The sequence below is a fragment of the Ochotona curzoniae genome, unplaced genomic scaffold (genome assembly GCF_017591425.1).
Source record: "Ochotona curzoniae isolate NIBS_2020 unplaced genomic scaffold, NIBS_Ocur_1.0 contig_3255, whole genome shotgun sequence".
Classification (NCBI taxonomy): domain Eukaryota; kingdom Metazoa; phylum Chordata; class Mammalia; order Lagomorpha; family Ochotonidae; genus Ochotona; species Ochotona curzoniae.
Genome location: NW_024465777.1, coordinates 2995684 through 3023445, shown reverse-complemented (window position 1 = coordinate 3023445; position 27762 = coordinate 2995684). Strand labels below are relative to the sequence as shown.

General features: G+C 44.2%; 1 protein-coding gene and 1 non-coding gene across 15 annotated transcripts; both read right to left on the bottom strand.

Moving 5' to 3' along the window:
• Positions 1-378: 378 nt before the first annotated feature.
• On the bottom strand, positions 379-27131 carry SRRM1 (serine and arginine repetitive matrix 1). 14 transcript variants are annotated; one of them, XM_040979567.1, is made up of 18 exons: positions 27046-27131; positions 24828-24917; positions 24439-24561; positions 22207-22377; positions 21008-21123; positions 19522-19725; positions 18598-18786; positions 18258-18377; positions 16450-16724; positions 11516-11596; positions 10488-10574; positions 8030-8174; positions 7655-7696; positions 5819-5929; positions 3701-4135; positions 2980-3175; positions 1721-1927; positions 379-1440 (listed from the first exon to the last, which is right to left on the bottom strand). In XM_040979567.1, exons 1-18 carry the CDS (start codon positions 27064-27066, stop codon positions 1336-1338), a joined length of 2718 nt encoding a protein of 905 aa, XP_040835501.1. In that variant the 5' UTR covers positions 27067-27131; the 3' UTR covers positions 379-1335. The 14 variants fall into 14 exon arrangements, with proteins under 14 accessions (XP_040835501.1, XP_040835502.1, XP_040835503.1 ...); XM_040979568.1 differs by having other exon boundaries at positions 10488-10571; XM_040979569.1 differs by having other exon boundaries at positions 16450-16721.
• LOC121156170 lies at positions 8509-8647 on the bottom strand. Its single transcript, XR_005883812.1, has one exon. It is a non-coding gene; the product is annotated as a small nucleolar RNA SNORA7 (small nucleolar RNA).
• Positions 27132-27762: the final 631 nt, after the last annotated feature.

Genomic DNA, 27762 nt, shown 5'->3' with positions numbered 1-27762 from the left:
TCACCGCGTGTGGCAATCAACACAGTTTTCCTCATGTTATACTCGGCTCTGCAACATCTCACATGTAAAATCAACTGAGTTTTGGACAGCCAAATCCCAGAAGCTGTGGTCAGTCTTCACTCCCCGTCATGTGCCAGGTTTCTGCTGCAGGGGCTCAGCAGCCTCAGCCTTCACCAACTCTGCCTGCTCCAATGCTCCAATGCACCCCGCCCTTGGGCTCCGCTGCACTCCACAGCAAAGCCATCCACCACCCTTCACTCCCTTGCCCAACGCCCACCCTGTCAAAGGGTTAAAGTGTGCATCACAGAATTTCTAAGAAAAGCAAGCTTCCTGCAGTATAAGACAAATAACTAAAGGTGAACAGCACACATTTTTAAATTTAGAAATTTATTGTTTAATCCACAAGCTTTATATAGCTTTAGTTTAAAAAAAAAATCAACCAAACAAACAAAACAAAAAAAAAGTGAAACCAAGACACTATTTCCAAGTCCGAGGTCCGAGTCCTTCCAGCCTTCCCAACACCAGCACTCTGAGGCTGTATGTACCACGTGGAAGAACAAGACAGTATGAATGGAGCCATGACAATTCACAAAAAAAAAAAAAAAAAATTATGTAACTGAAGGATCCTTCCTGGAACTCGTTAACTGCCTTTACAAGAGAAAAAACAAACAAAAAAGAACACCCTAGAACAGAACAGAACGAAATTCCAGTGTTCCAAATCGACTTGTTCCACATGGACAGAGACCCACAGTGGCAGAGGACCGGCTTTCCTTGCTGTCTCTTAGAGCTCCAATTCTGATTCACGTCAGCAGAGACTCCACAGGCAACAAGGGAGGAAGATTGTGGCATTAAGACACTCATGTACACTTCTCTCTAAACAGTGGTCTTATTTCTGGGTAAGCTCACAAACCATGAGGTTGGAAGTATAACTTAAAAATGAGTGCTAAGAGACTCAAATGAGAAAAAAAAAATAAAAATTAAAAAAAAAAAAAAAAAAAGAGGGAGAGAAAAACCCCTTTGGAAAAGCCAGGGGCAATTAAAGGAACCATAAGAATGCCAACAGTATTTGAACCCCCTTTTTTAAAAAGGGAATTTTTTTTGGCTTAAAATATTTCACTCTAAATGAATTTATGTCAGCTGTCAATGAAAGAATGTCACTAATACACTGTGGACACCTTTTGCAATGTAAATCCATGCCCTTTTTTTACATGGTGAACTTCAACCTAGCAATTATTACAACAAATGTTATAGTCTAAAGCTCAAACACATTTTAGCAATTTTGAAATTGAATTGCGTACAAACCAAATAAAATTTACATCGTAAGGAACATTCCACCTAAGACTGTGGGGACACCTGCGCCTTGCGCATGGACCGCAGGGCCTTCTCCCGGAGGTGCTTCTCCAGGTCATCAAGGTTATCCTCAGGTTCACTCTCTGTCTCCTGCAAAAGCCAGAACAGCCACAGGTAAGATGCAAGACAGTAAATGGACGACCAAGAACTGACAACAAAAGCAAAAAACTACAGAGAGCTTCTCGATAGACACATGTGTTCTCTTTGGTCCTGGCAAACTCTTGTCCTTGGCGGGTCAGAGGGAAACGCATCAGTATCATCAGAATGGCTAACAAAAGCAAATGAATAAAAACCCCAATTTTGTGCCTTTTCAAAACCGATTCTACCATGCAGACAGGTGACAGCACGTGCGCACGCAGCGCCCACACACCTTCCTGGGCTCCGACGCTGCTGCCTCTGCCTCCTCCTGCACCGACGTGGCCGCGGCGGTGGCGGCAGGGCTCACAGCAGAAGATGCAGCCGCGGCCGCAGCCTTCTCCTTCTTGTGTTTTTTGTGCTTCTTGTGTTTCTTGTCCTTTTTGTGTTTCTTGTCCTTCTTTTTCTTCTTTTTCTTTCCACCTCCTTCTTGATCGGAATTCTAGAAATTCAGGAAAGTAACATCCTGATTAAACTTCAACTGAACAGTCCACTGCCAAGGACTCAGGATTTCCGTCTGGGATTAGGGAAGGAAAAGGTACAAGCTGCCCACCCGCCCCCCGGCATTAAGTATCCATGGCCATGGGGGTGGGAGACACACGGACACCAAAGGCCTGTTCACAGCTTTTAAGATGAGCAAAGGGTCTTCAAGCTAAGTGAAGCTCGAGTCCCCCAACTAGCTTCACATTAAGCCAGGTTTTCCAACACTTGCTTAGTTATGTAGCAGGCTTTTAATAAATGGCTCCTGGGGTCGGTGTGATAGCTCAGTAGCTGAATCCTTGCCTTACAAGTGCCAGGATTCCACATGGGCGCCAATTTGGGGCGATCCAACAAGATTCCTGTTAGTGGCCTGGAAAGCGGTAGAGGATCAGCTCAGCTCCGGCCAATGTGGCCACTTAGGGAGTGAACCAGCAAACGGAAGATCTTTCTGTCTCTCCTCTCTTGTAAATCTGATCTTATTTCCCAATAAAAATAAATCTTAATGTCAAGTCTCTAGTCAGCATCTAACAGAAATAGAGTGGGGGTGGCTTGTCTTCCGCAGAAGGAACCCTGCCTCACCATGGGTTATATGCCTAATGAATACTGTAAAATCTTGAAAACAGCATATGAAGCAAATGCATTCAATACACCTAACCTACTGAGCATTATAGTTTAGCTTGTCATATCTTCAAAGTTCTCAGACCACTTATAATACTCAATGGTAGGGCAAAATTGCCCAAGGGAAAGCCTACTTCAATCGAGAACAGCTGCATGCCAAATTCAGGCAAAAGGAAGGTTCTTTGAATCTAGCACACAATTTAAAAATTGCAGTATTTTTAAGCAATTAAAAAGTCCTGCATGATTCAGACAACCTAATTAAGGACAGACACCTAACCACTGACTTCACAGAACACAGAGCCTGAACAAGACGACACTCTATTTAATGGTGCTCTCTCTCTCTCAGTCTGATCAGACCCAAACTGACAAGACAAGCTCACAACGAGCTGGACACACCCTTGCCGGCGATGGGCTCGGGGTCGGGCTCTTAGCCTTTTTGACCGGTACCGCTGGTGACCAGTTTGTGGAGGGCGACTGAGACTGGACAGGGGACGATGGGGCCGGGAGCTTTTGAGCTGCTGGCTCAGGGGATCCAGATGCAGAGCGGGAGGAGGAGACCCTCCTTACAGACTGAGGGCTTGGAGAGGCAGTCCTGCAGAGAGAGGAAAAAAAGCATTTAGCTCCAAGAACAGACATCCCTTCCCAGGACAAAACTACCCACGATAATACACGCCAGGTTACACCCTCCAAATGTCAGAGCACTGGTTGCTAGCTGGCTCTACTGAAACATAAACCACAACTCCCAAATCTCCCAGACCAAACACAACTCGAGCTCCCCAGCTGTGTACCCGTTCCGTTAGTGACACTGCTGGCAATTCCCTACATTTGATTTCAGACTGCTGAGGCTAAAGTCACACATCCACCATGAAAAATGATACCACTAAAAGTCAAACAAAATCCCAGGGCACCTAATCTATGCCATAATAAAATATCTGGAAAATTGAAAAGAACCTGTGAATAACATCTAAAATCCGCCCTGTAAGTGTATTCATAGCTCATGCCTGTTTCTTTTCAGTAAAAAAACAGAAACCCCAAATCCAGGGATGGGGGCAGTGGCAAGCTGCTAAACATGAAAGATACAAAGTATCCCTAACCAAAAAGCATCAAATATTTTTACTTTTTTGTCTTTTTAGGTTCCGGAGTCCGGGAGACTCTCCTAATGGGCCTAGTACTTGGAGACGGAGACTGCCTTCTTTGGGGTGAAGATGACGGTGCTCTCCGCGCAGGCGGGGGGCTGGAGGAGGGCTGAGGAGCGCGAGGCCGAGGGGATGGCGAGTGCCGCTTGTTCGGCTGTGGTGAGCGGGCTTCCCGGGCAGAGCGGCCTGGGGAAGAGCCTTTCCTAGGCTTGGATGACAAGGAAGGTGACCGTCTCTTGGTTACTGGGGAGCTTCTCGGCTTGGGCGGTGGAGACGGCGACACCCTGCGCTTTGGCAGGGGTGGAGGAGAAGCCGTCCTTCTCTTGGGCGGTGGGGACGGGGAGTATCTCCTCTGGATTGGAGGGGAGTATCTCCGTGGGGAAGGCGAGCGCCGGCGAGGGGGCGGAGTCGGAGTCCTAGGGCAGACACACATCAGTCAGCTGACAGTTCTGACAACTGAACACCAAACAAGAAGCTATTCTGTAATTAGCACCAGGCAAAAGCAAGGTTATTTGTAAGTGGACACATTAACCCTTTTATATCATATAAAACTAATAAATCAGTAAATTTGTTTATTTCAGATGACTCCATTCTGGTAAATGGAGGAATTTGTATTGCTTTGATGTTCACTAATCAGCTGTGGCTCTGGAGCACTTTGAACCAGAGCTGACCACCACCACTGCCAAGCAGAGGCATCTCCAGTGAGACCTCCAGCCTGACGCTTCATCCACACAACCCTGACCTACTTCCTGAATTAGGATGCCAATGTAGTGCTTAGGCCCAGCTGCCTAATTTGCTCTTAAAGGCTCTGAGCTTGAGTTATTGCGCCAGCAGCAGCTTTGCAATAAGCCTTCCAAGCAGGAAGGTGCGCTTCCACTGCTGCAACTGGGCACAACCTAGTACCTAAACCTCCACGTCCTGCAAAGCAAGGTCCCAGGATGACCACAGCTTCGGCACACAGAGTAGCCAGCCCTTTGCTGAGCACCTGCAGGCACTGAGAAGCAGCAGTGGTCATTACAATGCTAAGTTTGACAAATGTTACTAAAGCATTTTTTGGGGGAGGGAGGTATTCTGATATGAGTTAAACCACTGTTTGGGCCTGTATTCCATAGTGAATGTGTTTCCTGCCACTCCAATGAAGGATGATGGCTCGAGTCCTTGAGCTCACACACGTGGGAGACTCAGGGGGAGTGCCCAGTTCCAGGGGGAGTGTGCCCAGCTCCTGGCTGCCAAGGCCACTGTGGGGAGTGAACCAATCAATGCAATATCTCTTCCTCAATCCACCTTTCAAATAAATAAATAATTTAAAAACAGAGCACACAAAACAATCCTTCCAAAGCTTCTGCATTTCCATTCCTATTGTAAGACTTACAAAAAAGCTACAAAATCAATTGAATTTATACTATAAAAGTCCAAACTATAAGACTTCTTTCCCCATTACTCTGCCTCCCAAGTAAATAAATAAATCTTAAAACAACTAATTGAGCATGTTACCTAGACACCAAGTGAAGATAGTAGCAGGAGTCCTGAATATAATAGTACCTTTTCTTTTTTCTTTTAAACATTTATTTATGTTTTATTGGAAAGGAAGATTTACAGAGAAGAGACAGAATTATCTTCCATTTGCTGGTTCACTCCTCAAATGGCTGCAAAGGCTGAGCTGCGCCCATCAGAAGCCAGGAACCAGGAGTTTCTTCTGGGTTTCCCATGCTGGTGCTGGGTCTCAAGACTCTGGGTCAAGGCCAGAAGCAGGAAGCTGGATGAGAACTGGAGCATGTGGGACTCAAATGGGATGTTGGCACTTGAGCCAATGGATGGGTCTAGTATTTTTTTTATCATCACAGTACCTTTTACTTGACACATATGATAAATATATTATAAAATATACCCAACTAAAATCCACAAGTCAACAGTTTTAGTTTAGTTGATTCAATGTTTTACTGCCATTATCACTCCCTACCTCAGCCCAGGTACCACTCATCTATCTGCCTATCTATAGATCTGTGTGTTCTAAACATTTCATATAAACTGAGGTCTTTCATTACTGGCCAACTACTGCCACTTCAATGAGCTACTTTGGAAGCACATGGGACACGTACCTTCGTCGTGGTGGTGGGGTCGGAGACCTGCGCCGACGGGGAGGAGGAGCAGGAGAAGGAGAGCGCCGCCTTCTGGTGGGTGGTGGGGAGGGACTTCTCCTCCGTCTACCACTAAAGCAAGAGAACACAGCTGACTGAGTCCACGGCATTTGTGATAACAGGCACATAAGACTTCCTTCCAGCCACACTGATCTCAAGGATGGTAATGGCCACTACCTGTTTCACAGCAATGTTTTCTGTCAAGATACCCAAGAGCACTACCAAAGAAATAATAATAGGAAATTAAGTCTTTTATTTGTGTCCAAGGGAGAAATACTGCTATGTGAAATTTTTGTTTCAGGACCTACTAACACATGTCCCGGGTCATGATGTGTAACATTCTGAATAGCACACGGAAGCCACCATCTGACAGCACTGCTTTGTAACCTGCAGGCATACCAGAACCACCAGGAAGCCAATCAGAAACGGCATCCAAGGTTTCTGGGCTAAGTGGAAAATGTCTTCCTGGTGAAGCTGATGCCTTTTTAGGCAAAGATCACACTGAAGCCTCAGTCAGAAGTCTCAAAGCCCCCACTCATCAGCAGTGTATGACCCAAATCCTGAGGTCATTGCTCCAAGAACGTAATCTCTAACATTCACCTCTACTGTATGGGAGTTATACACTGTTACCTAAAAACACTATCCCAAAGGTAACAGATCAAAATTGACTGAATAGTGTATTCAGTATTGAATTTATCCTGGGAATTATCTAGGCAATATCAGGGCCCTATCATTCTGAGCCCCATTATACACACTTAACAGAAAAAGTGCATCTGACAGATAAATCACCAGCAAACTCAAAATAAAATTAAAGCATATGCCAAGATGGTTTGCCACCCTCTGAGCTTACATTAACAAGACAATCAAACAAAAGGAACCGATTTCTAATCTGTGGCCCAAACTCCTGCCACTGTTCAATTCCCAAGACTTTATTTTCCATTTTAAAGGCGATACTGAAACTATCATTCTTCCATCTCTAAACTCTAGACATCTGATGGCAATTACTGCTGCTATTAACCTGAAAGGACCAGCACAGTTTTCAAACAAGGAAACAACAGCCCAGAGCAGTCAAGAAGCAAGATTATTAGCATATTCACTGCTGGAAAAACAAAACTGGTGTAGGTTTCTATACTTTATTATCAAGAAACAGTTTCCTCCACAGTGTGAATACCCAGAACTTTGCTCTCACAGACACTGCCAACTAGGTCCAAAGGGCCATTCCAAGAAAACACTCTCATTTAAAAGCCAAAACAGCTTTAAAACTGAGCTATCAAGGGAACAATGGGGTAGTTTCAGCAAGGCTTAAAGGCATGAATTCGATTTCTTTGTATGAGGTCTCTAGCATGCCCTTGTTTTATGGGTATATAGACAATGATCAGAAAGTTCAGTGAAGCAAGAACTCACTTCTCTGCTGCTGGGCCGAAGCCTGTGCTCTTCCTTTGCCCCTCCCACTTTGTTTTCCTTGTCTCACTGCTGCCCTGAAGCCACCACAGTCTTTACTATCCAGTAAGTCTAAGGACCAATTGTTTTCCAGATCTCATTAAAGCCGTTTTAGGTCAAACTGAAGCCAATCAGAAGAGGAGTGTTACCCAGATCATCACAATCTGAGCCTCCGTGAATATCCCTGCACACCCTATCATTTATCTGATAATGTGGAAGAAAACCAAGTCAAGACAACCTAAGAATGTCTCCACAGCCATGATGCATCTAACAACGGGAAAGGGCACAACAACAGGGAATCCAGCTGCTACAAGTTCTGACATGGAGCCCTCCTTCACAAAGTTGTGTCTAACCAACCTTTTGGTCACTGGCGATTGCCATCGTTTTCCCATCTGCATCCTGAGAGCAGTGGAGAAAAACAAATGTCAAGAATTCCATTTACTAATTTATGCAATTTGAGGAAGTTTTAAGTATCACTGATGCTTAGGTTTTAAAGTGTTCAAAGATACTCAGGGGTTAACGTTATGAATCATTTTGCTAGTCATGCATACAAATGACATGGTGGGTCTCACTAAACATTAGTCATCCACAAAGAAACAAAAACACCAAGCATCCCTCCCCCACCCAACCATCTTTCCGAAGTGTCTGAAGTGAAGACACTCTTCATTTTCAAACAGCCCTGCAGCCCACTGGTGACATTAAGCACATGAAGATCCCAGAAGGAAGTGTTACCGAGGGGAGGTCTCTTTCTGGCGCTTTCGAGGCGAGGGAGAGGCACTCCTAGAAGGTGAATGTCTCCGCCGCCTGCCTACCTCACCATTCTTCACATGAGATCTCTTGGGGCGCTCATCTTCTGAGGAGGAAGAGGAGCCAGAGTCTGTAATTTACAGCAAAGAAAAATTACATGAGGCCCGTGCTTTTAAAGAAGCTGTCCAAAATTTTCTGAATCAAAGTAGATGCAGCATACACAAACACACATACAAGTTACCAGTTCTGCATGGAAGTGGCCGCACAGGTGTAAAGCAAATTACAGAAGACAAATCATTTCCATGCTCCAATCCAACACAACAAGATGATACAAATATCTCTTAGGAAAGTCAATCATTTTCTAAATAGCTATGTGAAGCTTAAAAACCAACTCAGGGAAGCAGTGGACCCCATAGGTTTAACCCACACTTCCCGGAGTGAGGAGCGTCCGCTCCGGGCACATGCACTGTTGCAGAGTATCTTCCAGGCGCCAACCACCGGGCAAGCTGGGACTGGAATGGGCAGCTCTGCAGCTTTGCTCTTCCTCCCACTTCCGAAGCTGGCAGAGCACTGGGGACTCTCCAGACGCGATCCAGGGAGGTCAGTTTTTTCATTCTTAATCGAATTTTTTTGCTTTTGTGCATTTGTTTGGATTCCACTTTATAAATGAAAAGCAAATAAGGGGGCTAAGGTAGTGGCACAGTGGACGTAACAAGCATCCCATTCTGGAGTGTCAGTTTCAAGCCCTGGCTACTCTGCTTCTCATCCAGCCTCCTGCTAATGCACCTGGAAAGGCAGGAAAAGATGACTCAAGCCCTTGGATCCCTGACACCTGGATGGAGTTTCAAGCTCCTGACTTCAGCATGGCCCAGAATCAACTGCTGCAGCATTTGAGTAAACCAGTGGATGAGAACTCCCCCATGCTTGTCACTCTGACTTTCAAATAAAAATCTAATTGTGTCTAGATATAGTCACAAGTATTGAAGTAAGAAGAGCACACAATTTAAAACCAGGTTTCTGTGCAAACTAATCCAACACAATTCCAGCTCTTTTAAAAAATATTTATTTAGGGCCTGACACAGTGGCATAGCGTAGCAGTTAAAGTCCTTGCCTTGCATGAACCAGGATCCCATATAGGCACCGGTTCTAATCCCAGTGGCCCTGCTTCCCATGCATCTCTCTGCTTGTGGCCTGGGAAGGCAGTCGAGGACGTCCCAAAGCCTTGGGACCCTGCACCTGCATGGGAAACCAGGAAGAAGCTCTTAGCTCCTGGCTTCCGAACAGTGCAGCTCCAGCCATTGCGGCCACTTGAGGAGTGAATCATCGGAAGGAAGATCTTCTTCTCTGTCTCTCCTCTCTGTATTTATATCTAAGTTTCCAATAAAAATAAAATTAATCTTTAAACCAGAGCTGAGCCAATCCAAAGTCAGGAGCCAGGAGCTTCTTTTGGTTTTTTTTTTGTTTGTTTGTTTGTTATGTTTTTAAACGCCACGTACAGATTTCCAAGGCTTTGGGCGTCCTTCACTGCCTTCCCTGGCCACAAGCAGGGAGCTGGATGGGAAGTGGACCAGCTGGGACATGAACTTGTGCTCACTTGGGATGCTGGGACTTGGAGGTAGAGGATTAGCCAACTGAGACATCATGCCACCTGAGTAATCCCAATTTCAGCTATTATTTTGAAGATACACTTGCATAAACATAGAAATCATCTAAGAACCATCAAAAACACAGCTAGTTAAAAAAAAAAATGGTGGTATATTTTTATAGAAAATGTTGCAGCCAGCCAGCAAGCAAGCAAGGAAGTACATTCCATAAGATTAAGCAAAAAAAAGTGTTGATGACATAGTAGAAGGCTTAAAAAGCTTGAATGTGAGTGGTACATAAAACATTCCTGAATTTAAGGTTTAGGGGCTAAAACTGGGGCATCTGGAAAAGAATTACACCTTCAAATTTTATACCAATATGTTATTATTTAAAACAAAAGGCAAATAGCATCAGATATTCTTGCCTGCCAAGGTTTCTAGCAAGCAGATGCACTACTTTTTGGAAGCAGGTTCTCTCACCACACACACGTCTGCAGCTAAGTATAGACTGAGCACTTTTTATCCCAAATGTCTGGGACAATAAGTATTTTAATGGGTGTTTTTTTTTTTTTCAAATTTGGGAATATTTACATGTATAATGAAGTATTTTGAACATGGTGTTGAATTTTAAATTACAAGAAAATTCCACTTGTGTTTCATAGATGCTTGTTATCCAGAGCCCCAAAGTAACCACCAACAGTATGTTTGGTGGGCCTGCGTTCTCTGAACGATCGGGCGTGAAATCTTCAACCTGTCGTCTCAGCCAGGACTCAGAAAGCTTCAGAGTTTGGATTTTTACAATAAGGATTCCTCAACCTGCATTCTTAAATCGGTGAACAGAGGACGAACAGTGCCCCTACCAGATGAAGACTGCTGGTTCTGCCGTCTGTACTGACGCCTCTGCTGCACAGAATCTGCTGCGGCCATCCTGCCACCTTTGTCTTCTTCTGAAAGACAGAGACATTACAAAGTGCTGCTTTAGTGATGCCAACAGAAAGGGTTGGCACATCTGCGAAGGATGGTCTCTTGAATCTTGATTTGGTCAAGCAGTAAACTACTATAAGTTTTACACAAGAATTTAAAATGCCAAATCCAATGTTGATTTAGCCTAACCTTACAAAACAGAATCAAATATACTTACCTAAGACATTTTTCCCAAGGCAATTAAGATATCAGGCATTTTACTAACATTATTTCAACTAATTGCCAAATTCCAGAGATAAAAAAAGTGACTGATGAAATAAACCAAAAAAGGGGGTGAGGGCCAGTGCCATGGCTGCTCCACTTCCGATCCAGCTCCCTGTTTATGGCCTGGGAAAGCTCCTTCTCTCCTTTTTTTCTTTTCAGATTATTTTTATTGAAAAGGTAGATTTACAGAGGAGACAGAGAGAAACATTTCTCATCTGTGGGTTCACTCGCCAACTAGCTGCAATGGCTGGAGCTGAGCTGAACTGAGGCCAGGAGCCTCTTCCTGGTCCCTCATGTGAGCGCAGGGTCCCATCCTTCACTGTTTCCCAGGCCATAAGCAGGGAGCTGTGACACAACCGGTACTCTCATAGGATGTTGGCACTGCAAGGTGGAGGATTAGCCAGCTAAGCCATTGTGCCAGTTCCTGGCTGCTCCATTTCTGATGTAACCCTCTTCTTATGATCTGGGAAAAGAAAGCAGCAGAGGACCACCTGAGGCCAGAGCCCCCCACCCCATTTCATGTGGGAGGCTGAGAATAAGCTCCTGGCTCCCAACTTCAGGTCAGCTCAGTTCTTGCTATTGCTACCATTTGGGGAGTCAACCAGTAGATGGAACACATTTCTATCTCCCTTCTCTGTAAAAATATGCCTTTCAAATAAAAATAAATAAATCTTAAACCAAAACCAAAACCAAAACTTACCCGATTCAGATAATTCAACTTTCCTAGGTTTTGGTGCTGGTGAAGGAGACTCTCTTTTCTCAGGACCTTTATGTTTTGTCACTAAAAAAGAACAAAGGGAAAACACTTAGATACAAAGTAGGGCACATAAAATGCCTTTCTGATATTACAAACACATATACAAGAAAGCAATCAGATTTTGTTTCCTGTAAAGCCTTGTTGCCATTTTCTGAAGCAGAAGCAACAAAGTGAAATGCCTGGTGAAAATTCTGTTGAGTTTAAAATCCTGATCTTCTCACAAGAAAACGAACAGTGAAATAGAAACTAGAATATCAAGGTGTGTGGTACCTAACACTGAGTTAAGTAAACTCACATGCTACTTGAACCTCCCAACCTAAAACTCATGCACACAACTCCAGAGACCTCAACACAAAAGCCGGGGAGGAACCACTACAGGAGGGTCCAGAACTGTGACTTAGTCTGGAAAACAGGAATGACTGGCCACCAAGAGGCCAAAGCGTCCACTGGTAAAAATTTTAAATACTAAGCCTGAAAGATTCTTCCCAAAATGAGATCTACCAGTAAGATAAGAGAGAAACTGGTGTCTCACGAATTAGCAAATGGTCTTTGTTCTTACTGTGTGGCAATCAAGGCAACCTTTGGGAGCTTGCTGTTCCCAAGTGCTGCTTAAGCACTAGTGCTGATCTCACACCAACCCACACCCCCGCAGGTTCACAGGAGACACTTGAGACCTGCAACGTCACCACAGCCCCATGGACAAGCTAGAAACTGAATCCAAGATGATCAGGGCCTGCATTTTGATTCCCAATAACTCCCCTCTCATCTACTACTGTATCCAAATTTTAAGCATTTAAAACACAGATAAAAGCATTGATTTTACCATGAATGAATTGGGAATACTACTTGAGACTACCCTCTTAAAGAATAAAAGCATAAAAAATTTGAACTCTTACAGTCTGTACATGTTTTGTGTGACTGAAACAACACCCATGTACGCACACATATCTCATTTAAGAGATGCTCGTAGCTAAAATTTTGTTAAAGGCAGAATCGAACGGGCAGTAAATTTAGAGAACTAGTTGACAGAACACAGCAATCCTGCTAAAGAGAATCAACTGTACCTCTTCAATGATCAAAATCTTATCAACAATTCCACCTAGTAAGCCATGTGGACCAATCATTGGGTTGGCTAAAGAATGGTTATTAAACATCTAGTTTGTATAAACGATGGCAAGTAATGGGTACAGCACACTGGCTCTTCTGCCTTGCAGTGCTGGCATTCTGTATGGGTTCTGGTTGGTGTCCCAGCTATTCCACTTCCTATCTAGCTCGCTGCCTGTGACAGCAGAGGATGGTCCAAGGCCTTAGGAGCATGGCCTCACGTGGCAGGCCCAGAAGACGCTCCTGGCTTTGGATCAGCTCAGCTCTGGCTATTGTGGCCATTTGGGGAGTGAACCAGTAAATGAAGACTTCCATCTCTCCTCCTCTCTATAAATCTGCTTTTCTAGTAACAGCAAGTGAACCTTTTTCCTAAAGTGTATTTAAAACTATTCTAACAACTGCTAATAACCGAAACAAATGTTTTTCATCATTTGAAGCTGTTTTTCTAGTCTATATTCTCCACTTTCAAGTGTCACTTAATCTTCAATTCCTGACAAGATATCACACACCCAATCACCTATAAAGCCTCAGGTCCATGTTACTACTCTGCAGAACCAGTTCCACAACTTTAGATCAGGATGTATTTTCCAGTAAGACTTGTTAAATATGTGGTTACGCTCACAAGACAGTCAGTACTTGCTCACTTAGTAAGAGCTGGACTGTGACCGCTACATATTTTCCCACTGGAAATATAGAAGTTTTATCCTGATCCAGTCTCTCACTAATGGCTTAGATAAAATGGTCTTTACTTATTAAGGCAAGTTATACATCCAGACAAGTACCTACTACAAACCACTACTCTTATATGAGTGACAGCATTAACATAAGCGACGTTTCAGGCTTCTGGTTTTTTGAAACATACCATTTTTTAAAGGATTTATTTATTTTTATTGGACAGAGAGGAGCAGATAGAGAAGAAACTTCCATCCCATGGTTCACTCTCCTAGCGGCTGCAGTGGCTGAAGCTGCACTGTTCTGAAGCCAGGAACCTCTTCTAAGGTCTCCCATGTGGGTGCAGGGTCCCAAAGCGTTGAGTCTTCCTCGATTGCCTTCCCAGGCCACAAGCGGGGCCACCGGGATTAGAACCAGTGCCCATGTGGGATCCTGGTGCATTCAAGGAGAGGACTTTAGTCACTAAGCCACCACACCAGGCCCGAAACTTGTATCATTTCTTATGCCACGTGTTTTCAATATTCAAGAAGCAAAATCATCTGAAATCTAAGCCAACTGTAAAACCAGATTTTTAAGTTTACTTCAAGTTCTGTTTTAACTATTGATCATTCAGACTGGCCCAGTTATTTACAAATTCACTGTGACCAGAAATGTAAAATAACCATTGTCCACATAGCATAATCCATACAGCCAAATTAACCAAAATAAACTCAAAAGTGCTGGTACCACCCCAAATTCAGTTCCTGTTAACATCTCCACTGACTGTTCCCAGGAAGGCAAAATACCACCACATTCATGAAGATAGTAACATGCTGATGGTTCTGACGCTTCCCTAAGGCACAGGAGTCCATGCGGTATGTACCAAGTAATTTTCCTGTAAGTTCCCCCAAACTTTTGCTCCCTCCTTTCCCTTCAATGGCCCACTACCAACAGCAGGGTCCCAAAGCCAGGATCGGTGGCCACTACCTGAAAATACAAGTGACATGTACCTGTCACATTTCAGGACTTTCCCTGCTCTTGAGCCTAGAATGTCACAGAGCCGTTTCTGACACTGATGCCAGACACATAAGTTAGACAATTACCCACCCTGTCTCCCATCTCCCTCCTTCAGCAGTCAGAGGCATCCCAGTTAAGAAAACTGGGCAAAGTACACATTAATTAAGAATGAAATATCACATCCTGTATTTCTGGGTAGTTGGGCTTAACCCAAAATTTCATCACAGGGCTGCAATCATTTCAACACATTCGGAGAGACTTTCTGCTGAGTATCTCAGACCAGAATTCTCTCCAGCGCATAGCAGGCAGCCTCTGACAAGTGTCCACAAGGTGCCTGGTTGGGCAACTTACCTATGTATGTATCCATTGTGTCCTGTTTCAAAAAGCATACAACCAAAGGGAGAGAGGATGGCAACTTAGCCTGCTTTTAAAGAGGTTCTTAACAGTGTGACCAAAGTTTCAGTCCTTCTGCTCAGGTACTTGAGACTATTTATTTAAAAAAAAAAAATTGTAACTTGAGTTTGCCAAGTAACAGGTGGACATACTCATACTTCCCCTAGGGAGCTTTCTGGTTCCAGACAAAGGAAATAAGCATTCCTAAACGCAAATTTCACAGGAAAAGGCAAAATACACTGGGGCACTAAGAATCAGATCTGGACAGTGACGGGAAACCATGGGTGGACTAATATCTCCCAATTTCAATTGAAAAGTTACAGTGTACAAAAATTATAAAACCACTGATTCCAAAGCCCTCCCACCCCAATATGTGACTTTAGTCTGAACCTGCCAGTGGAAGGCTCCTCCAGCTGCTTAAGTACTGTGCACTGCCTGATGCGCCATGGGTTCCAAAGGCTTCTCTTACTCAGCTAGGCCTAGAGCCAACGCAGAAACATGGCTTCTTCTTAATCATACATCACCCAATAGCCTAAAGGCTAAATTTAAAAAGTAATAATCTACAGATGGGGCCTGGCGTGGTGGCGCAGTGGTCAAGGTCCTCGCCTTGCACACCAGGATCCCATATGGGCACTGGTTCTAATCTTGGCGGCCCCGCTTCCCATCCAGCTCCCTGCTTGTGGCCTGGGAAAGCAGTTGAGGATGGCCCAAAGCTTTGGGACCCTGCACCTGCGTGGGAGACCCGGAAGAGGCTCCTGGCTTCAGACTGGCTCAGCTCCAGCCGTTGCGGCCTCCCGGGGAGTGAAACATCGGATGGATCTTTCTGTCTCTCCTCTCTGTATATCCGCCTTTCCAATAAAAATAAATCTTTAAAAAAAATCTACAGATGAAACTGTAGATTAGAAACTCTGGTCTCATCTAGTTCATCAAAACTTTGCCACCCCTATTTTGTTGTTCCTACCCTGAAATTTTTAGCACGATCTGCCTCAAAATCCAGTAACTACAGCAGCTTTTAAGGTTCTCTCCTGCTTCCCTACGACTCCCTTTTCACAGCGTCTGGTTTACACCAGCCCTAAGAGTCAAGGCTCAATATCAACGGATCCTAGAGTTTTTCTCCAAGTATACTGCATGCGCAACTCATATGCTTCACTCGGACTAACATGGCAGTCTACTTGCCTGGTAAAATCACAGATCATCAATTCCTCAGAATTTAACCCGTAGGATACATATGGGCAAGACTCAGAAGAACCCTGCCAAAGGCCTAAACTAAAATAAAACCAGCTCTGAAGACCCTATCATGTCCTTCCCTTGAGACCACAATGCTGCCATGAAGAACTGAGAGAGAATATAAAGTCATCAAGTAAAATACCAAATAAGAATTCTGGGAGGCAAAAAGTTAATTAGCCTCAGAGTCACAAAGTGCAAGCTTGACACAAAAACATCCACCTCAATAAGTTGCTCCAACTCAAACAACCCACGACAGATACCAAGCTTCCCTCCTGTGCAATCTCAGAGAGCACTGCTAAAATACTAATAAAAATAATAATAATAATAATAATAAAGACCTTGGAGCAGATACACTGCCCCTCAGTGGGTGGCACAGGAGTCTACCTCAACACATCTGGAGACACAGCGAAGCAGGCAACTGACAACGACCATTCTGCTCCGAGAGGGCGGGGATTAGAGCCAAGCTTCACAAACCAGATCTTTACCTTTCCCAGAAGTCCTCCCTGGAGACACAGAGACACGGCTCTTCCTTGTGCGGCTCGACTGCTGGGGTGTCGGGGAATGGCGAGTTTTGGGGGGTGGGCTTGCAGGAGGCGACGGCCTGTGCCTTCGCCTCGGTGGACTTGTCGAAGGAGACAACCTGCGAGTTTTTCGAGGGGGACTGGATGTCCTCTTAGGGGGCTTCTTGGGAGGTGACCGGGAACGAGATGAAGAGGATGATGAACTGCTCCCCGACAAGGAGGCTGACGAACGCCGCCTTCTGTGAACAAAGGACTCACATCACTGACCCCGCACTTAAACATGTGACCTCACGGGCATGGACGCTTTTTGTGAAAACGCAACTATTTTCACCCAATTTCTGAGTGTATGTAACTATGCACACAGTGAGTCCCCCAAAAAAAAGAAAAAAGGGGGAAACAAAACTAAAACCAAGAACAGGAAAACAGCTAGTTCTGAGGCTAGATAGTGTTTTGCTTGTCTCTAGTAACAAAACTTGCAAGGCTAAGTTCTGTGATGGAATGCTAATCTTTCTTCCTTAGGAGTGATCCTGGTGTTCTGGAGTTTGCACACAAAGTCTGCGTGGTAAAGCATCTTTCATGTAGTAACACAACATGAAGCAATTCTTAGGTTGCATTAAAAAATGTGGAAGATTCAGAAATTCCTATAACTATGTAAACTTAGAAGCAGGGGCCTCTCGAATTCTGCGGCAAAATCAGTGTTAAGTTCTGTGGCAATTATGTGTACCTGCAGAATTCACCTTTGGCAGAAGAGTTCCTGAGAACCTGAAAAAAAGAAACCCTACCTTAAGCGTGAGACACAAACTGGCTGAAAGGGAATCTTACACAATCTGAAAATGGCTCAGTATAACCACAACATGCTGTGTGCACGGGTCTGGTCCGAGACGAGCAGCAGCTCTCCTCCGAGAGCAGTAACCAGCTTTAGGAAGGACGGTGCCTCAAACGGCATCATTTACATGACGGATCTCTTCCACAGTAGCATATTAACACTGCTAATAACAGTTTGAAATACCATGGCATTCCTTCATTCCCCAAAAAACTGTACTTCAATAAAGTGTAAGACTGAAAACACGAATGTAAAGTAAAAACAAACAAAAGAAAACTTTATGGTGATTTCATGCTCTCCCTCTGTAAACTCAAACAAGCCTGTCACAGAACAACCTGAAGATTAAGTAACCACAGTTCTTGCCAAAAACAGAATTTTATTGTCAAGGCAGCACCAGAACTGTTACTGAGGTATGAGGCCTCACCTTTGAGCAGATTCAGCTATAACCTTCTTGTTCAGTGATGGATACAGTCTAGATTCAAACATTTTACTACATGGCTGCGATTTTAAGGGGGAAAAATACACTGGTATTGGCAGGGTTAGATTTATACCTAATCTCTAAAAGAACCACAAATCTGATATTCAATCTTATAACTACTTATCACTCCTACAATGCAAAAAAAAAAAAAAAAAAAGAAAAAGCCTTAGTTCACAGCAAAGGGACTGCTCTGATGTTGCACAAGTGGCAAACTGAAGCCCCAGAGAAGCTCATCAATTCCCTCACTTAGTAAGATTTCATGGTAGTCTTAAATTGGTAAAAATTAACAGGAAAAAAAAAGGGTGTTTAAAAATGTTTCTGATCTTCCAATGCCGGACTAGACATTTTTCTTAGCGCAGAGAACATCAAACTGATTCTTCAGAAGCCATTCTCTAGATACTCGAGTGCTTTCTTCCTCTGAGTGGCTTCAAACACAGGCTGCTGCCCAACTACGCAAAAGCCAAGTCTCACCGTCTGACTGGAGACCTACTCCGCCGGTGCCTCGGTGGAGGTGGCATTCGTCTGGGGGGAGTTCTTCTGCGAGGAGATGGTCGCCTCCTGGGGCTTGGCCGCCTCCTGGGTGAGTAGGACCTGCCACAAGAAACAATTAGGATCTGACTAAATCAGGAACCACCAGTGCTTTGATGGTTTTCCTGACAGACCACAATTAAAAAAAAAAATTCAAATATCACAATTTTCCAATTGCGTAGATTTTAATAGTACAAAGAAGTAGACACATTTTTTTGGTGGAAATTCAACATTTATAACAGACAAAGCCCAAGACTTTTTTGACCTTAAAACTACAACTCACCTCGATCGGGATCTATGGCGCCGCCTAGGTCGAGTGTGAGAAGGAGAGCGAGACCGTGTCCGTGACCTTGACTTGGAACGTGATCGAGATCTTGCTCTGGTCTTCTCTTTTTCCTTTTTGGAATTTTTTTCTGGAGAAGGTTCTTTAGGTTCTGGAATAGGTTCAGGCTTGGGAGCTTTCAGTATGTCACTGTGGAAATAAAAGCTTGTTTTTCTTTCTACTCAGACTACCAAGTCATAATACAATGATCTAATAAAGTTTACTTATTTTTTAAAATGTATACTTTCAAAACTCCATGCAAACAGGATTTTATCTCTGAAGAGGGGAATATTTTTTGTCTGTCTTCCAAGGGCCAATGGGTATTTGTAACATCACATGCAGGCCATACAAAATGATCAACTTAAAAATTAGCCTGCCAGGGCCTGGCATGATGGCTCAGTTGGTTAATCCTTCCCTTGCAAGTGCTGGCATCCCATGTGGGTGCTAGTTTACTTCCCACCCTGCTCCTTGCTCCCTGCTTTCAGCCTGGGAAAGCAATGGAGAATGGCCCAAAGCATTGGGACCTTGCACCAGCATGGGAGACCTGGAAGAACTTCCTGGTTTCAGATCACCTCAGCTCCAGCCATTGTGGCCATTTAAGGAGTGATCAGCATATGGGATGCTGGAATGAAAAGTGGGAGTCCCCACAGATTTTTTTTTAAAAGGTGCAGTTATATACTGAGAGAAAAAAAAAAATCAAATCACAGTACATACAATGTCCAACAGTACAACCAACATACAACAGTGGTCATCTTTTGTGTATTTTTACTTTCCCATATTTCAATTTATCTTCCTCTAGCTAATTCTGAAAGAAAAAAGTTCTAAAATTTAAAATCCAGAGCCAGCACATTTGCACTCGCTCATAACTGAGTCTTATGCACTTGCCTAGTAGATGTGGCTTCTTGGACTGAGGGTTCTTTGACTTTCATGGAAGGTTCTGGGAGCTCTGGAGTTTTCTCCTTCTTTTCTGGAGCAGGAGAAGGGCTCCGACTCTTGGTTCTGTGGCGGGGAGACCGAGAATGACTGCGCTTTCTCTCTCTCCTGACAGGGGAGGACCGTCTTCTAGGGGAAGGAGATCTGGATTTGCGTCTAGGATGAAAGCAGTTTTTTCAGGTTTTTGAACAACACGGCTGGGGGAAAGGGTCAAAGGGAGTAACAGCACTGTCTTTTTTTATCTGCAGCGTTCCCTTCAGAAGTAACACGCCCTTCCTCACATACATGAGGAAAAGGTACGAGAGAAAATCAGAAAAGCAAAAAAATAAAGACACCATTCTCAAGTTCCATCAGTTCTAAGAGTAAAGCACTAACTTGGAACTCCTAACTAAAGGATCATTCAACAACCAACCTTTCAGAGAAAAACAGGATGCTTAAAACAGTAATATTTCCCTAACAACAGATTCACCCCAGCAAACCAAAGCGTTTTAGACAGATTACATTAGGATTCATCAGAAAGCCACTCAGGGGCCAAAGCAAGGATCCCTCCTATCAAAGACTGGTTCTTCAGTGGAGAAACACATCCAATTTGCACAAGATAGCTCTATTTCTGGAAGAGGAAAGGCCCTTCTTCCTTTTTAAGAGGAATCTGCCTAACTTTAAGGTTTTTAAATTATTTACATGATGCAAACAGCCAACATGAGTTATCCAGTCATGGAGTTATCACTATGATGATTGGTGCTTTACCCAAAAACATGGTTTCCATAACAAGGCTGAAATATAGTATGAAATATAAATGAAAGGGACAAAGAAATCACCTTGTCTCTTTACAAATTCCAGTAGAGAATTGTCAAATAAGCAGAACCCTAAAAATGGAAAAGCCTAATGTAATAATTCTCACCTTTCACCATAAATACAGTAGAGGCTGAGTCGAGGATTTTAAAATGTGAACCTAACAATAGTCTCTTTGGAAAGAAGAGGAAAACAAATAAATGATCTGAAGTTTGGTTTCAGTACAACCATCTAAGAGAAGCAGAACAGGGGATTAGGTAAGTATTATATGACTAGCTGATGAGTATAGATTTCTAATAAAATGGAAATGGCAAGAAAGACTCAATTAGTGTACATTAAAAAAATCAGTGCTATATTAAACTAAAGCAATAACGAAGAAAATTCTAAGAGTTTGATTTAGGAATCAGAAGCTGAATAGCTCAGTGAGATTTTAGAGACAATCATTTTAGTCAGGTGATCCATGTCAAATAAGGCTAAGAGGTCTTTAGCCCGGAGGCAAGCCTCAGCTTGCCATGAAAATTGTATGAGGGAAGATAGTCCCAACAGTGCTGCTGGGAGACGCCCCCGCAACTACCAAAGCTTCCGCACAGACTCCTAAGAGCTAATGCACTCATGGCACGTTAGGAAAATGTCTTTTGGGGGGTACCTTCTCGGGCTTCGAGACCGCTCCCTTTTTTCTCTGCTGATTTCTTTTTCTTCCTTATCCCTCTTATCCTTGTCTTCATCTTGTTTTTTCATGGACGCCAATTTTTCTTGTTCAATCTGTAAAAATTGAGTTTTCAAAGTAGACATAAAAGAACATTTAACAACACACAAACTGAAAGACTATTTCCCATGCCTGATAAACACCATGACTCCCATTATTACTTCACAAGTCTCTGCTTCTGACAAGGCTGATTTTGTCACCCACACTACAGGTATCTATAAAAAATCAGTACTACAGCCTTTTGTTCACAAATGAATAAACAGCTTGCACTTTTTGCATTTATCTTAAGCTGGGTGTATTCACACTAATTAAAAAAAAATTGGGCCCATTTGGTGGCTCAACAGGTTATTCTTTTACCTGCAACACTAGAATCCTGCATGGACACCAGGCTGTAGTCCTAGTCCTGGCTGCTCCACTTCTGATCTGCCTCCCTGCTCATGCACTGGGAAAGCAGAAAATGGTCCAGGTCCTTGGGCTCCTGAAGCCACGTGGGAAACACAGAGGAACCTCTACGCTCCTGGTTCAAACTGGCGCAGTCCCAGCCACTGCAGCCATTTGGGGGAATGAAATCAGTGGGTGGAAGATCTGTCTCTCCTTCTCTATAACTACGTTTCAAATAAAATAAATAAACCTTAAAAAGAACAAAAAAGGGTCCAGCACAGTATCTTAGTGGCTAAAGCCCTAGCCTTGCACAGGCTGGCATCCAATATGGGCACTGGTTTTAATCCCGGAGGTCCAAAGCCTCGGCACCCTGGAAGAAGCTCCTGGCTCCTGCTTAGAATCAGCTCAGCTCTGGCCACTGCAGCCACTGAGGAGTGAATTGGCGGATGGAAGATCTTCTCTGTACATCTAACTTTCCAATAAAAATAAATAAATCTTAAAAAAAAAAAAAAAGCCGAAAAAAAAAAAAAAAAAAAAAAACCAAAGAAAGGTAAACAATTTAAAAATCTACCATCTGACTGGGATCTGGGTTGAAAAAAGGAGTGGTGAGCCCAAGCCTAATGTGTGTTCCTAGCTACTCAGCTCAGCAGCAACACCAAGCAATAAACAATCCTGGGTGAGTCCCATCAAACTGAAGCACGTCTAGTCTGATTTTGTCTAGTCCCAGACAAATCAACAGCTCAAAAAGGCACCATCACCTGTCTCTGTTTTATTTCTTCCTTCTTCAGTTCTAAGAAAGCAGAGGGGATCCCAGCGATGTTTTCTTGTGCACTTAACAGCAGGGGCCACAGTTCTCCCATAAACTCTCTAGCATTTTTTCCATTCAAAAACCCAGTCAAGTTGATTTGCATCATTTTAGAGTCTGGATTCTGCAAAAAGACATGACAGGAAGAACTACAGGTCACTTTGAAACAAACCAATCCACCAAAACTGCATTTAAATTAGTATTTTAAAATTCTATCATAGGGGCTTAAGTACATAAATATTCTGTACTAGCTTAAATATCTACAGTAGCTCAACACTACAATCTCTAGCAGATTGCCAAACTCTCCCTCACTCTACCAAAAGCATCAGAGCAGCTTGTTAATCCTCTGTGGATTTCCTAAGTATTTTTAGACTATGTGGCTGTTAGTGGGCCTTACATACGTTAACTAAAAGCCATCATGGGATACCCACAAATTTTTGCACATACTGAAAAGAAAGTACTTGGCTAGAAATTTTCCCCCAGTGAGAAATGGGACAGGTACATTAATAACTATTCACTTTTCTATTAATATAGACAGACAGCCATCTATAAATTATCTATTGCCCTGGCAAGAAAACTAAGGAGTTATGCATGCATTCTGTAACTCTGAAGGCTAAACTGAAAGCATCACTTCTACAAAAGGAAAATCTATCATAACAATGCCTCAAATTCTATTCTAACTGTCCACAAAGGGCTAAGAGGTCAAGACTCCTCAAAAACCTTTGGGTTCTTAAATACTACATCTGTTGGTCAAGCAACAAAGTCCGTATGACAAGCACAGCTCAACAGCACAAAGCAAGTACAGATTCCAGGTGTCTTCAGTTTCTTCTTGGAACCTTGGGGCTTTGGAATCGCCAAGTCCCCTGTAGAGAAAGATGGTCCCTTGGCTGGCTTCCGACTCCCTACTGCAACTCAACCACCTTGAGTTTAATGTTATATCATTTATCTAAATTGCAAAAGACGAACAAGCAATAATGAGTACACAACCACAGAAAAGGAAAAGATTGTTTAAAAAGTTCTAAACTTTAATCTCATGCTCACTACAAGGGGATTACTACTTAGGTTTTAAAAAACGCACTAAAACACAAATCAGTAAAGCATTTCTCCAATAAAATCTATCTTTAATTATAATTTCAAAATTTTCCTCCCATGTTCCTGGCTTTCTAAATAACATTTATATACTTTACAGGAAGTGCTTTCTTAAGATTATTCTTTACAAATATTTAAAATGTAAACACCAAATTACTTAAAAATAGAAATACCTTATCAGTTGAAATGTCAACTGTTCTGTCAAAACACAAGAGGCGAACTCTTCGGGAAGAGGATTAATGTAAAAGTAAATTCACATTAGCATAGCTGCAAAAGGGTCACATGGCACATCTTAACTGTCTTTCAGTTGCCGTGACAAAATAGCAAAGCATCTTAGAATAAAATGCCTTTAAACAGCATTTTTACCATGGTCTCATGTTTGAGCAAAGGAACAATTACATTAACTGGCTAGAACAATGCTGCCAATTTATTTGTCTGAAGTTTAACTATAAACAAAAATCCAGTGCCTAAGAGTAATCGACTGGCTGACATGCAGCTACAATCAGACTTCAGTTCCTTTAAAAAACATCCAAACCAATCAGAATTGCCCCTCATGCTTTATATAAATGTCCAGCTCATAACAGTGTTTTTAAAGAGCAGTGTACAGTTTTACCCAATTGCTCTTTCCTGTTTGTGTTTGTTGTTGTTGTTGATGTTCGGCCACTTTACACAACTCACCTCCAAACACACACTGCATCATCAAGGGAGTTGGGTCAGAGCGACATTGGGGCACTCACTCTGCTGTGACCTAATAAGGTGATGGTGCTATACTTCAGACGCAAGGAATAACTTCCATTTTGGTTCAGGCCTTTTAAATCATAAATCACATCATCATTAGAAAATTGCTGTCAAAGTAACTTAACATGTAACAGCAAAATTACAAACAATAAGTTTGATTTTTCACCTGTGTAGCTTTCAAAACTATGCACCTTCACTAAACTTCCAGCCTTAATATTTGTTTACAAAGTGAATTCTTTTCACAACAAACATTGTTAAATAACCCTCCTATGTTTGTACTCCACAGAAAAAATTCAGTTTCATAGATTCACAAATTATTTCACATATTCAGAAATAAGAACCATTTGTGTATTAGTACCTTCACTTCCAGCTGGTTGAATATAAACTCAATCACAACATCATCTTCAAACCCAAGGATTTCCGTTACTCGTTTTGTTATCCAAGGCTTTATGACCTCCAAATTTACTTTTCCCATGTCCACCTGATGGAATATGCAAACAGCCATTGAGTACATTGTTCCCAACCCTAAAGAAAGTTCAAGCACTCACAGTTCCTTAGAGCTTAGGAAAAGTTTGTCTATCATGGTACAACCTGCGCATTCTTATTTGATTGGTAGTGTCTGTGTGGGTAAAGACGGCAAACGTTCAGCACTGAATTTTCTCTTTTGTACTCGGGTAACACTGCATCCTCAAGAATCCCAAAATGTGTTAGTCAACTAAGGAAAAATAGTCTAATCCAGAAGGATACCTTTTTCTCTAGGCATTCTGCAAACTTCAGCTGCTTCAGTAGTTTCTTCTGTTTGTTGCTGAATCGATTATCCTGTTCCGCGCTTGTCCCCTGCAGGAATACAAATACAATTTCCTAAGGGTACAAGGTCAAATTCTAGCCTTTTATCAACTAACAATGGCTAGGACTTTCACAATCAAAAAATACCAACATATAATATGCATAAATGCAGAATGTGTACTTTTCCCCAACTTTCAAAGCCAGAACATTTTAAGATTAAAAAGACAAGCACAGCAGTTTGTGGCTACCACAACCACTTTTCACAGCTTGCCTACAATAACACATATGCAAAGCTTTAATTCAAACACGTGAAACAAGCTTCCCCCTCTTCTGAAGCCAGCAGAATCCCTGTCTGTGACAACATGCATTAAAGGGAAGACAAGGAGCACCCTGTTTTGTGCTACTCCAACAATTTGAAATGCACGGAAAACATGAGTTTTACCTTAATAAACCCAAAGGCACTGAAGAAGTTGGGTAAATGTTAGATCATCAAGCAATCAGTATTTAGTCTTTGGTCGTTCTTGCTCCACTGGCCCCATTAAGCATGTTAATTACTGGTTATGTGATCAGGAAGGTACTGACTGGTTCACTGAGTTGACCACAGTTCCTTGGAAAGTGATCAAGCACAGGGTTTGGGAAGATAAAAGGATCTGGATTAGAATCCCTGCTGTCACTACCGGCCACCGCCTCTCAGAGCAAGTTACTCAACCTGAGGCCATTTCTTGATTTGCCGAAACAGGGACAGTGAAATCTATCTTGCAGGGCCATTTTGTCCACCAGAAATGATACATATGAGGTACCTGATGTGTGACAGGAACATAGGAAATGGAAAAAAACCACTGATCTGAACTCAGTTTATGATCTGGGTTGACAGTGGACTAGAGACAGCTGCCACAAAATTTCCCATGTAAATTCAGGCATGCCACACACAGAACACAAACACCAAAAAACCCCCACTTTCACAGCTTTTACAGTCTCAAAAGCAAACTCAATTTAGAATTTACTTAGCCAGTTTAAAAAAAAAAAAAACCGGGCTTTTACTTGTTTTGAAATATTGTACACCACAGGAAATACGGACCATTTACTACAAAATACTTCCAATGGAAATTACAAAATAGATAGCTGATGGCCCCGCCCCATCAGCGGCGGGAAAAATTTGTTAAGTACACTTAAAAATTATCATTTCATAAATAACTACGGCTGTTTACAGGATCTGAGACCATTCAAATAACGGGCTCGGGGTCAAGGTCGGGAGCAATACTGCAGCTTCTGACGAGAAAACGGCTGGGACGCTAGAGCATTCCAAAGCACCCTTCGCAGTGACGGCTTCCCCTTCTCCAACTGTTTCTTTAAAAATTGCGAACTGCAAAGTACAAGCCGCCAAGGGGTTGGAAAGAGCCACCCCAGACTACATAAGGTGGGAGATCTTGGTTTTCAACAACAGTCGGGGGTCGGTGCAAGCACGATGAGCTGGGTCCCCGTCCTGCCTGCAGGGGACTGGGAAGTGGGGGGTCCCCGGGAAGGCGCCGATCCACGCCTGCTGCACCGTCCGCCCTCCTAGGCCCCACTCCAGACGATCCCAATCTTCCTGCCCGCCGGGCTATCAAATTGGGCGGGAGCTGGCGCGAACTCTGACCCGGCGCCTTCGCGAGGGTTCAGCATCGGGAGGAAGAGGCGCCTGCTCTTCTCAAGCAAAGATTCCCCCTCTTTCACACGGGGCTCCCTGCTCCGCTCTCCCCACCCAGGGGCTGCTTGCAGGGCCACCCCAGGCCGCACCCGCCGGGTCCCTCCCCGTCGCCGGTCACCTCGGGCCTCCCCCCCTACGGACTTCCTCCTCGCGGCGCCGCTAGGCCCCAGGCCCTGGCGTCCGGCGCGGGGCTCGGCCCGCAGGCCCGGGACTCGCCGGCAGCGACAGAGCGCTCCAACCCATTCCCGCCGCCATTTTCCGGCCGCCGCGTAAAGGAGGGGGACGATCCCGGAGGAGGAGACTGCGCAGGGGCGCACCGGTCTCCGCCGCAGCGCGGGGCTGAGTGTGGGGGAGCGTCCGGCGGCACCGGGAGCCCTCCGGATTCCCGAAAGCCTCCCTCGGCGGGTTACCCAGGCCCCGAGTGAAAGCCTCCTGCCGACGCTTTCCGACCCGTCGCTCCTCTCCCCGCCAGATCCCCGCGCTTCTACTTACGCGGAAGAATCCCGCGTCCATCTTGCTGCCTCGCTCGGAGATCGCTCCCTATCCCAGCTTGCACCGCGCCGCCGCGACGGAGGGCGGGACCCGCAGAGGAAAAGCCGAGCGCCGGGACGCAGCGCGCGCCGCGCCGTCCGCCCCCGCCGCGGACACGAGGCCGCGCCTGCTCAGTGTGCACGCCGGCGGCCGGCGGAGCGGGCTTCTGCTGAGGCGAGGCTTCGCCGGCAGCCAATGAGAGCGGCGAGCCGGCAGCCGCAGCCAATGGGGAGCCCTAGGGGGCGTCGCCGCGTCGTCCCTCCCGCGAATCCTTTTGTGGCGCGTGATCAGCCTTGTTCTCGCTGTGTGACTTGTCCCATCGTCCGACCCGTAGCTCAGGAGCCCTCCCGCCCGGGGAGAGGGGTGGTTCCATAGACCGATTAAGGGGAAAGAAAAAAAAAAGGTTTTTACCTCAAAGTGACGCTGGGGAGGCGGCCTGCGTGCAAGATAGAAACCCGAGGCCTTCCGCCGTCTTTGTAAAAAGTTGAGAGAACGTGCTTTGGGCCGTGTTTACCGTTACTAGGGTTGACTGTAAAGGAGCAGAGCTGTGTAAATAAAAACTAGAAATGCGCTCTAACCAACGGGCGAGAGAGGCCCGCGGCCCTGGGGCTGCCACAAGTGGTGACTGAGGGCGGCCGGCAGAGCCCCCAGCCCTGCCACCTCAGAAGCCTGCAGGAG